Source organism: Pholcus phalangioides, unplaced genomic scaffold, assembly GCF_987345545.1.
Source record: "Pholcus phalangioides strain wild (caught in Gottingen) unplaced genomic scaffold, Ppha-v1.0 ptg000009l_1, whole genome shotgun sequence".
In the NCBI taxonomy this organism is placed as follows: Eukaryota; Metazoa; Arthropoda; class Arachnida; order Araneae; family Pholcidae; genus Pholcus; species Pholcus phalangioides.
Genome location: NW_028301602.1, coordinates 57,843,118 through 57,855,309, shown reverse-complemented (window position 1 = coordinate 57,855,309; position 12,192 = coordinate 57,843,118). Strand labels below are relative to the sequence as shown.

At 36.1% G+C, this 12,192-nt stretch overlaps 1 protein-coding gene across 1 annotated transcript in view; it reads right to left on the bottom strand.

Moving 5' to 3' along the window:
- Positions 1-12,192, bottom strand: part of LOC149083377 (uncharacterized) — a 50,653-nt gene that overhangs the window by 4,277 nt on the left and 34,184 nt on the right. Inside the window, exon 3 of the mRNA XM_089236648.1 lies at positions 2,937-3,085. Within this exon, the coding sequence (XP_089092774.1) occupies positions 2,937-3,085 (149 nt within the window). The remainder of the gene's footprint in view (positions 1-2,936; positions 3,086-12,192) is intronic.

Below are 12,192 nucleotides of genomic sequence, written 5' to 3'. Positions count from 1 at the left end.
TCACGGGCCGCACCCGTAAAATTACCCAGAAAGTTCGCATATTTGTATCCCGCATAAGTAATAATAGGGAAAACGGGCGATATAGTCAAAATTTTATTCTGAACTTTACTTCTTCATAAACTGTTACATGTCCATTGTTTTTCTTGTTCCCAAATAGTGAATGCAATGCATAAAAAAATTAATGTTTCTTTTGCAAAAGAAAACAGACATTCAATTAACATCCGTAGTTTGAAGATCTACAGACAGCATTCGTTCTACATTGTTCTGCAATTATTTTTTATCTACCAAATATGCATTCAGCTGCAAATACAGGTCACGAAAAGGTAACTTGTCCAACGAGGTGGCGGAAAGAAATGGGATAAAAACGCCCATAACAAACTTTAAGGCAAAGCGCAAATCAGCAGCGTTCGCGACACGACGTAGGGCAGCACTCTGTTTTGATGGTAGCTTTAATAATAAAGAAATCAATTTCATACACACAGTAACTTAACCTAGTCGAGAGCCTCACAAAATCACCTCACGGGTCAGCTGTTGACCACTCCTGCTTTAAGCCGAGCACCCGCAGGTCTAAAACACTTCTGATGCCCCTGGTCCACGGGCACTTGAAGAGATTATAGGGGACCGTGAAGTTCAATGAAAAAACAATTTAACTACTTTTTTACATTATTATATGATGAATATTATTCTATAAAGGAGTCCGTGGTTTTTATCTTATATCGCAGAGGGACGGGGGTGGAGGGTCCCTGGTCTTTGTCTTATTCACACAATTGGTCCTTTCAAACACAAAATGTTAAGAACCCCTAGGGTTAAGCCAATAATTTAACTGGAATAGGGAGGGCATGGATTTCTCATTGGCGTTTGTATCTTCTGGATGCTCGCAGTAGCCACTACGGAAAAAAAAAATAATTAAAATCCCATGATATTTATGGGGCATGTACAGTAGTCTCAAACCCGTGATGACGATTTGACCAAAGTTTTTTTTAAACATTTTTGTAAATTGGATTCCCTCTACTCCGTTTTTTTTTTGGTTTTTTTTTTGGAGGGGGGGGGGGGGATAACCTTAACCTTAGAAACAAGTTTGAATTTTCTGGTGGTTCTGACACATCACTATGATTAATGCTAGTTTGGGTTTATTTGCTGCTCGCTCCTTTTATTCAGATGCACTTAAATGCCGCCAGCTCATCGAATTGGCTCCGCTATTGTGGATATTTCTCTGAATCACGGGTTTGTTACTGCCAGCAGCTGACTCAGGAATGACTTTCGCGCATTCAGCCCTTTGAAGTTCAAGTTTGTGATTTCTTCCTTGTTGACACGTGCCTGAAGGAATCTGGTTTTTTTTTTCGCTTCTAGACTTGCCATCACCTGCCTCAGTTCGCGAGTCGAACAGGTAACCGAAAATAAACGCATGCAATCTTGCGTTATTTTCGCATTGTCGGTCGGAAATCCACTTGGCAGAGATTTCTTTCTAGAAAGACTGATATATATATATGATGAGGAGTTTACTGCCATCTATGCATTCTGATGGGGCTTTTAAAGCGTAACGATCCCAAATAACGTAATCAAGTTACAGTATTAAGAAACAAAACCGAAAAAAGCGCGTTTCGGCTACCAAATTATTTTTATAGCCCCAGTGTGCAATTTATTTCTATACTTATTATTTAATGTATTGAAAGTTCGCATCGTGTTTTTTTCCTTTTCAGAAAAAACGTAAGCATCTTATGAACTGTAGCACATATGCCGATTGATGCATACGGCGGTTGATTTGACTGGAATCGAACGTCAATGCCCATACATTGACATTGATGGACCTGTACCAACCCGCTTCTCATCGCCAAGAGGAGATTTCGAACCGTTTCCCGGAGGATGGGTGCATCCGGAAGTCCAACAAACATTTATTAAATTCTGAAGAGGTACAACAATGCCAATTAAGTCTTTACTGATTAAGTCTAATCAAGTCTTTCACTGACCGAATCAGTTCGTACTAGCTTCGTATGTTCAGTTATTATTATTAATGCTATCATGACTGTATAGTACAAAATAGCTAGAGCATGACTGGTGATCAGATACTTGAAATAAGAAAGTTTACAGAATCTCACAGGTCACAATTATTTTAAAAAAAAGTAACGACTTTTTCGAAATTACACTAAATATTCTCTTCCAATATTCTATAGGTTTGCGTCCTTTTTGTGATAATTTGAATGATACTGTATTTTTCTGGGTATTCAATGATAGGCGAATACGGGGGGATGTCAACCCCAGTAAAAAAAAAAAAATTGTTACCGGCATAGGCAGTGAACATAGGGGGAAGTGAACATTTGTCCTTTCTCCGTTCACTATAAATTATACCCTAGATGATTTGCCCCCTCCCGTTCGAGAAACCCATATCCGCGTATGGTTTTCAAAATATTTCAGATAACTGCTTCGCGGAAACATGTCCACTCTTGGACAAAAATCTCGAACATTTTTGTGTTTTCAAAAATCAATTGAATAAAAAATATGCGCTCAATCTTGTTTTATATATTCAAATATTCTATTAAATATTCTATTTTTGATAGGAGAGAAGTTGATGGAAATCATTTGAGGAGCTTATTTTCAAAAGGGAACATTTCCATTTTTCTTTTTCTCTTTTTTAATTCACTTTTCTGAAGTCCACTCAATTTTCACTTTTCAACACAGTATTTAAATATTCTTCACTCCTATATGTTACCTGCTGGGCTGTTTCCACTTTTGTAAAGCAGCCCATTTCCGAGAATTACGTTTTTTACTTGCACTGTAAATTTATATATATAGTGAATGTGGGAAAATGTTCCCTTTTGAAAATAAGTTCCTCATTTGCCATCTTGGTGCATGTGAACAGCGAAACCTGTTTTTTTTTTCCTAATCCTTGTAAATGCATTTATGCATTCTAAATTTGAAGAAACTTGATTTTTCCTTACCCGCCAGGGATAGAACTTGAAGACTTTTCATGCAGCACAGGTGCTTGATGCCATAGTCACGGATCTGGACGCACCACCTGAGGTAGAGGCTGCATAAATGGTTCATCGTCGACAGGTATCCCAGACCAATATCCGAAATGTGGACGCATCTGTTTGAATGAAACATAGAAATTTTTGAAATCAAATGAATTAACTCATTGCGTCAACATCACATTACACGTTTTATTTATGCTTAAGAATATTTCTAATAGTAGCAACATTAATAATTCAATAAAGCTTTAGGAAGAAATACCACTCTTATAATATCATTCAGATAATAAACTGTAAAAAATAAAAATAAAAATCTTCCAGATTATCACAAAATAATCGCCTTCCAAATAGTTTTCCAAAATAATCAATTTTCAATAATTTTTGCTGTCATCATTCTGATTTTAAAAAGAAAAATTGTTATTATTATTTAATTTTAGGCACATTATCGGCCACCGGATCGAACCAAGTTCATCTTATCGAAATTGAATCGATACTTGTATGTGCTTCTCCCTTTTTTTATTCTTTTCAGGAGGGATAAAAAGAAATTCCTCTATTCAGCCTGATTTCACATCGGAGTTTCTGAAGGATGTCGGCCTTGACCGCAATGTAATTTGGGAAACGGGGGGGGGGGGAAGGGGAAGAGAGGCGAACACAAGAATATGAGGGTTGTGTGAAAAGCTGCCAAGTGTATGTGTCTGTGTGAGAATGAGATAGCCCTGGCTTCTCTTTCATTTACTGTTTGACGCCTCAACCATTTAATATACTTCCATTGCGTCTTTGATTATAGGACTCTGACTGATATTCCTTTTATATCTTTTCTTCCCTCTCCGAACTCTGTGGACTGATAAAATCAGTTCCGACAGAAAGAGCAGTACATACGTACTACCAGTTGAAAAAAAAAGAAGAAAACTCTCTCTCCTTTCGTTCCTGAATCTAGTGGAATTGGGTACAGAACTTTCCTTTCTTCGCTGCAATTATCCCGAATACTGCTCATGTGTTCTGCTCCTTTCCCCCCATAAAAGTACTTTTTTCTCCCTGTTATTTCCTTACCGAGCCCATTCTATCTCCCGATCTCCCTTACACATCAGGAGAGAGAAGAGAATAAAGAATCGATTCATAATTTATCACATCGATTATTTGACGAAATCGATCAATAATATGGTTCGCAGTTCTCTGTTGTAGGAACCCCGAACCTAGAAAATCTGATTTTTTTTTTTCCTTAGTCAACGTGACCGTAGAATACACTTCATGCTAAATATTCATTTCGATAAATACATAATAAACATATAAAAAATGTAATCTAATTTTTACATTCTGGTTTTTCATTCCGTAGTGAAATGTCTTTTAAGATTGTCTTAAGATGCAGGCAGCGCCGCCTAATGTGATCACATCCGGATATCTGATGACAACAACCAATGATAACTATATCCGAAAAAGTCCTGTTTGCAAGTACGATGACTATGCGTCCCGTTTGGTCAAAAAAAAGAAGAAACAAGAAAATTCGTTCACGTAATGTAAACGCGTATTGGTAAAACTAAGGCGACTTGATAAGGGAGCCCTTGTTCAAATGGCTATAGGTAAAACGACAACTGTTTTTCTTTACCACATAATTGGTTGCGAAATGTTCAATCGCTTCCATTTCTTTTTATTCTTATCCTAAAACGGGACCTCTTTTTTCCCCTTTAAGATGAAATTCTGCATTTTTGTTATTCAACCATTGGAGACGTTAGAATGGAACTGTCGAATGTTTCTCAAAAATTACGGTTTTTCACAATACGTTTCATAGTTCCCTTGAGGAAATCTCCCGAGAAAAGAAATTTGAATTTAGTCAACTGAAAGAAACGCATCAAAAACTGAAGTAAATGACTTTTTTTTTCCGTCATACATTTGCCTTTATCACAGGAAGGCAATTACAAAAGCAGCGCCACACGTACGCTGATCACAGCGAATAATACGGACTGATTACGACAAGTGAAGTACGGAAATGTTTGATAACAAGAGCGGGGGGCGGGGTGAACACCTTTTAACCTCCTGCACAGCCTCCTTGCAGCATCATAACGATAACTTACATGAAAAAAAAAAAAGTTTTGATAAACCTTGGCTTTAGACTGCTCAAAAAAAAATTCGACAGGGAAAAAAAAAGAAATTGATAACATTATCCAAAGTCCCGGTAACAAAAAATGAACTTTTTCCCATGTTTTCGACATTGGACCGTCCCTTGCAAAAGTGTTATAATATCCGAATGATAATATTATCCATAATTTCAATAAGTGGCGTCGACTGTATTCTTTCGTGATTCCAGTACGCGGTGTCGTACTGTATTTTCGACTGTCGGCATGGAATAATTCGTTAAAAATTCCCCCGAGGAATTTTTACGAGGTGCATATGCGTTCAAGTAATAATAGTAGTCATGAAGTTGGTTTTCTGCGGTTTTCCAACTTCAACGAACAAATTCGAGCCGTAGTCTCTTGAAAAACGGTCTCAGCAAAGAGAGAAGGCACACCTTTCATGTCTTACTTATATGACATGAAAATTCAGGCGCTGGCCATTTTTACCTCAAAATATGAAGGAAGTATAACACGAAACAAGCATAATTTTGAGAACATAAATACGTTAGGGCGCCGCATATACAGGGTGCCCTGTATGTGCTAATGCGGCTTTTATCTCATCAACCGTCCGTCGTAGAGGTATTATTCCAATTTAAAGAATGCTCGAAAGGCGTTCAAAAATTGCCCTGTACCAGTTTTGACAGTGAAAATACAGTGTGCAATAAAATAAAAAAATCTAAAATTTTATGCAGTCCTCCAATCCTCTAACTTTCAGTGAAAAAGGCCCTATCACTCCAAAAATTCACTATTTCCAAGTGTGATATCGACTAAGATATTTGAATTTGAAAATCGGAGAAAAGTATGAAAGAACAGCAAAAGCTAACGGACAACGCTCCTTTAACTTATTTATGCTGCCCTTTCTAAACTTTTCTCAGATTTTTGAATTCGAATATCTCAGCGAACATTGCATCAAAAATTTTTTTTTTTTTTTTTTTTTTTTTTTGGCCTCAGGTGATACAGGGCAACAACTTTCTAATTAGAAGTTAGAAAACAAAAGCACCGTATAACAATTTAGATTTTTTTTATTTTGTAAAACACTGTATTTTCACTCTCAAAACAACTGGTACAGGGTAATTTTTGGACGTCTTTTGAGCATTTTTTTAAATTGGAATCATACCTCTACGACGTATTGTTGATGAGATAAAGCCCGCATTAGCACTTAAAGGACACTGTGTATTACACGGTGTGTGTATTATACACAATTGCTTTCCTGCATACATCAATTTATAAGAAATTCCCCTCAGGAATGTGTACGAGGTGCATGTAAAGCTAAGTAGTATTTTTGTAGTCTGTCTATACTAACCATAAGACAACAGCCGATATAATGAAGCTTTTTTTTTTTCCTTTTTCTTTTTTTTTTTGCTAAAAAATAAAATTAAGCATAAGAGTAGCCAAGATTTTGCTTTGTTCTTGACGGACAGTAGGCCTACATTGTAATAACCAGACATATCATCCATGGCCCCCACATCTTGGAACAGGGCCCCTAGACTGGGACATTTGGCGAACTTATCTCGCCAAATGATTTGTCCATGCCCCGGGGCTGAATTCCTGCAGCCCCACCCTTGTGGGGGCCTTAAAAATATATGGAAACACGTAGGAGAGGGTGTATGTCAAAGATTCATCGTGTATTGAATTGAACGTGCAAAAAACCAAATATCAGAGTACTGTAAAATGAGAAGCTTAAATTCCAACACAGAATTCGAAGTTCATATCTGATACTCCTCAATCACAACAAAACTGCAACTGCCAAAAAATCCAAAGAGCACATGAATACTCAGGGATAACCATACAGAACGACTTGAAATAAAATACTCATTGCGATAAAATAACAAAAAATATACGTATTTTACACGGCTCTTTTATACAAGCTCAAGTATTTAATAGAGGAGGATTTTTAGCAGTGGCGGAGATAGACTAAAGTCTAAGGGCAGCCACGATGATGTGATGATGTCAATTCATATATACACATACACATTAGATCAGTCGACTCCACCTTTAACGCTGGGGGGGGGGGGGCTCGCGTATCTCCGCCCATGATTTTTGGAGAGGTCTTTTACGCTTAGGTTCCCTCAGTTATATAACTTATGGTTCATGTGCATGGGGAGGAGCATACCATTGTAATATTATGAAACTAAGTAACACGAATGTATAACAAGGTAAGAGCTATGGTAACACGAGCCTATAATGAAAACAGTAGAAAAATAAACTGTCACACGCTTGACATCAGACAATTATATATTTACAGAACGATGAACTTGGCGAAAAAAAAAAATAAAATAAAGATTGGCTTTAGGAAAAAACACAAATAGAACTGTGCAGCGAGATTTAAACATAACTTTTAAGAGTCGAGAAAACAAATCTTTCAAAAATGTTTCTCATTTACTGCTCCTAAAATAATGAATTCATTTCAGTCAAAAAACCAACTACTAATAACAATGACTACAAATATGAAGTTTACGAATACGTGAAAAGCATTTTGAATTATGAAGACGCGTTCTGATGAAATTATTCTTCGAATACTTAGATAAGTAAAAACAACAATACTATACTACTTAAAATTATATTAAAATTATATATTATTATTTTTGTAATATTGTAAGCATTCCCAGAATATATTCGCGCATAATTTTCTCTAAAATTCATTAAATCCGATGTGATTTTATTTTCAATTGTTATACAACATGTCTTGAATTTTTATATATTCTTTTTTTTATGTACCATACTGCATACTTGGATCACAATGGCGGCGAAACAAATCCTCTTTGGCTTCCCGGAAGGACTTGGTGTCCCTTGGAGCCACATAATGTATATTTGTTATATGCATCGGCGTATGTACGCGGGGGGGGGGGGGGTTCTAACCCCCACTCAAGTCGAGATTATATATATAGTGCTATTTTGAAAGAAAAAAATTACCCCCCTTCAGAAGAAAAAAAAAATTTACCCCCTCCTTGAGAAAATATTCTGTGTGCGCCTATACATGGTTATACGTGTACTTTTTTTTCTAGTTCTTTTTGTTTGTTACTGTCCAGTATCTGTGTAATGCGTATGTGTGTGTATTTTTTGAAATTAAAAAATAGTTGGATTTTTCAAACTTTTTTTAACAGCTGCCGTCCGAGTACTTTTCGTACGGGCATTAAAATCGTTATATCAAAAATTAGAATTAGCTTTTGAATTGAATTACATAATTACAATTTATGTACATAATTTCTCACGTATCTTTAATATATACCATTATTGCAAGCCATGTCAATTCAGCTCAGTTATTTAAAAAAAGACCGATGGTGTTTTCTCTCGCATTAGTTTTCCGCACAATGTAGGGTGTTTTTCGTTTTCTGGTTATATTATTAGTTGCCATGCGGTTTTCGATTTCACATATCGTTGCAGCGTGAATGAATAAATAAATAAAACAAGGAGGGGCAGCGCCATATTGATCGCAGCTGCCGCTCGACAACGATATCAGAGAATAATAATAAAAAACTTTCCGCTTATTGCATATGCAAGTGTCACAATATTCTTGGATAACCAATCAATTCCCCTGTTCGGAGGATTGACCGGAACGAAAATTTCAACCGCTAAGAAAACTGCACTTCGGTGTGTAATCATCTATCTAAATGTATTCTGGAAGAGAGGGAAAAAAAAGACACCACTGTGTCTTTCCGAGAATTGTCGTTATATTCATTTATTTTCGCTCACAGACGTGTGACTAGAACATATAAGGTGAACATAAAATAAGTTTGCCTATCCAGAGCATTCTGCAGATTTATACGTATCGATACTAAAATTCATGCACGTACATCAGAAAGGTTTTAGGATCTTACATTCAAAAGAAAAATAAAAAAAATTTACTTGCATAATCATCCAACAGAGCGCATTTTATGCCGATTTTATGAGTGTTTGCACATTTTTTCCTGAAATTTTTTTTTTCTTCAGAGAGAAACTCTTTACACTTATGAAATGGATTTCTGAGCGAATTTATAGCGTACAAAAAATTTCAAAAATAAGCTCCATCTCTGCGTTCCCGGGCTACAATGCTGTTAATTGAATCCGATATCGCATGGGCCAGTGGGGTATTTGTCCAGAGCGCCGAAATTAAAACAACATACCATTCACTGACTAACAAAACATCATTGACATCCCTCTGACTTCAGGAAGGATCTCTCATATCAAAGTCGGATCATGCCTGTCAGTGTATCTTTGGGGGCAAACCTTCAACGCGATATTCACATAACATGAAAATTCCGGCACTTGCTATTTTCACATCAAAATATGGAAGACAGGTGACAACATTAGTATAAAACGAAAAAATCCTAACTCTAACAACATAAATGCGTCAGGGGACACACATACACTCAAAAAAAAAAAAAACACATTCCGACATGTATCAATTCGGTAGAAATTCCCCAGAGGAATGTTTATGAGAAGCATGTGTAGTTAAGTAGTAGTAGTAGTTGTACTGTAACTTTGGGAATGGGTCTATTGTATTCTAAAAGTAGTCGCGATTTTTCCACCACCTGTAATAAAAATATATCCACCAGGATATCTGAAGGGGGGAGGGGCATATTGTAATCACTCTAAAAAGGACAACTGATTTTATGCTCACCTTGTATATTGTATTTACGGAAAATAAAATAAAAAATTGTTCTCGCGTGGATGATACTCAAAGATATCAACTTCGGCATGTGTGTAACCTAACTGTTAAAAATTATAGTAATTTTTACAGCACTTATGATGTATGACCAGGGACACAAACTATACTCATTTCATAAATCTCAATTCAGTCGACAGACATTCTGACAATATTATTTCCCGGTTCGAAATTTCCTTATAAGGAGGAACATGATACGAGAGGATTCTGTTTCTCGAGCCGTAGAAAATTTATGAAATACATCGTAAAAAAAAATGAATTTAAAAAAAAAAAAAATCCTTTATATTTATAAAACGTTGCTTGATTGGTCTCCCATTTCCACGCAATCTTCTCGTTCGTCTCCTTAATTCGATTTTCTTCATTTTATTTGGTACTTGTTTCTTCTTGATCGTGTGAGAGCGTATTTATTTATTTTTAGTGTTTTTTCTTTTGAAGGAAAATAAAGAGCCTTCCGGGAGGAAAAATGAAATTCGGGAGTAAAAGGGAGAAGAAATAAAAAAAAGACTGAAAAACAAAGGCAAAAGTGAAAATGAAATGCGTGACTATTATGTATTTTTTTCCCCCTTCCTTTGATGTACGAGGAAAGCAATTTATTATCTCTGAAAAACAGAACTTAAATTTCTATTCGAGCTCACTCTGTACACTGTCATGTGTTACGATTTCCTTTTTTCTTTAGTAACTATATATAAGCGTGTGTTGTCCTCTGCATAAATATTACCGCCAGAAATTTTTGTGTTTTACCTTTTCTTTGGTGAATTATTCTTTTTCTAATGTCTTTTTTCTTCCCTTTAAAAAAAAAACTCAAGCTTTTCCTATTATATTTTTCTGCTTGATGATGTCGTGCGTTTATTTTCCGAGTAATTCATCTTCCTTATTGTGTGTGGTTTTTTTACATGTACTTTCCTTTATTTTGCTTTCCCCCCCCCCTACCGTGTATTGTTTTATGTGCATGGTACATAGTGAAACTTCGTTTATACGTCGCTCAGTTGGTTACACGACTTTCACATTTATACGACGTTTGTCTTCGGTCGCAATTGATTCTTATACATTTTAATGTTGAAATAATTCATTTATTCGACGTTTTCACATCGACTCGAACTCCAGATCTTTTTAAAAAAAACGTCATTTATATCCGTCAAATTTACGCAATTTCTGTTAACTGAAAACGTTTCGCTGAAACAGTTCTTGCATATTGAAGAGTGTGCAACAAAGTGTGCTGTTGCAAATTGTACACGGAAATGTTTATTAAGCTCTAGAACGGACCGAATAGGTCCTAAGAACTGCATAGCGAATGTTTCATTTTTATTGTGTGTGCTGCCTATCTTCCGTATTTTGTTTACTTTTTTTCTTGTATGGGTTGTGTGTGTGTGTGTGTGTTGTTTTTTGCAAATAAATAAAATAATAATATTGCCCTCCTCCTCCCCCCCCCCCACAAAAGCCATAAATTTTAAGGTGAGTGTTGACACTTACGAAAATAGCCATTGAGCTGGCTGATGACCATTTAGAGTGAACACTTAAGTGATTAGTTTATTGCTTTTTCCTCAGCATTCGCAGAAGCAGCGAGCTCCCAAAGAAACGGGATTCAGTTTTTTGAAAAATAGTCATGTGTTGTTTCAGAATGTTTTCCCTCAATGTTTTCAGCGTCATCACGAGACATTTATACCGTACATCACACACACAGTATCAATTTCCTTCTATCATTTCCACTGGAATTTTGTTTTTTTCTTTGTGCTTGCTAGCTGTGTCAAAAAATTGTAATGGAGTAAAAATTGAGAATCAAGCAAAAGCAATGCTCTGCAAATTCATTTTTCTAAGCGATTTGAAATGTAATTTTGAAAATCAAATTTATTTTTCCTCGAGTATGATTGAAATGGTGGTTCTTAAATAACAGAATACATTCAGTTTTATAATATTTTAATATTTTGCATGTCTGTTGGGGAAGATAAACATTTTTTTAGAAGTCTCAGTTGTGCGACTTTTGCATTTATACGATGTTTTGACACGCCCTATATAATGTCGTATAAACGAAGTTCCCCTCCGAATGTTTTAAGCTACTTCAAGCTAGATGGTCGGAGGGCGTTGACTGTCCGTTCTCTAACCTCTAGTATTTTTTTTAGATCGATACGTTGTATGTATGTGTAATACACTTTTTTTTTTTTTTGAGTCCATTCCATTCATTCGTGGTATATTAATGAAAAGGACTACTCCTATTCATTCCGCGATATGTTTTATTTTATACGTGCTGTACGTACACCGTAACCAGCTCGACAGACGGTTCGATTGCCCCCGGACGTCACACCCAGGTTCCATGACTGGCAATGGATGGAAGTCACGGCGTCTGTTCGGACATCGCACTGGCTGAAATGGATTTTTTGTATCTGGTGTTGGTTTGTTGGTTGTTGCGATACAAATAAAAAGTGTATCGATCGGGATTGATTAAGATAAGAGAAAGTTCCATTCTTTGACAATAACT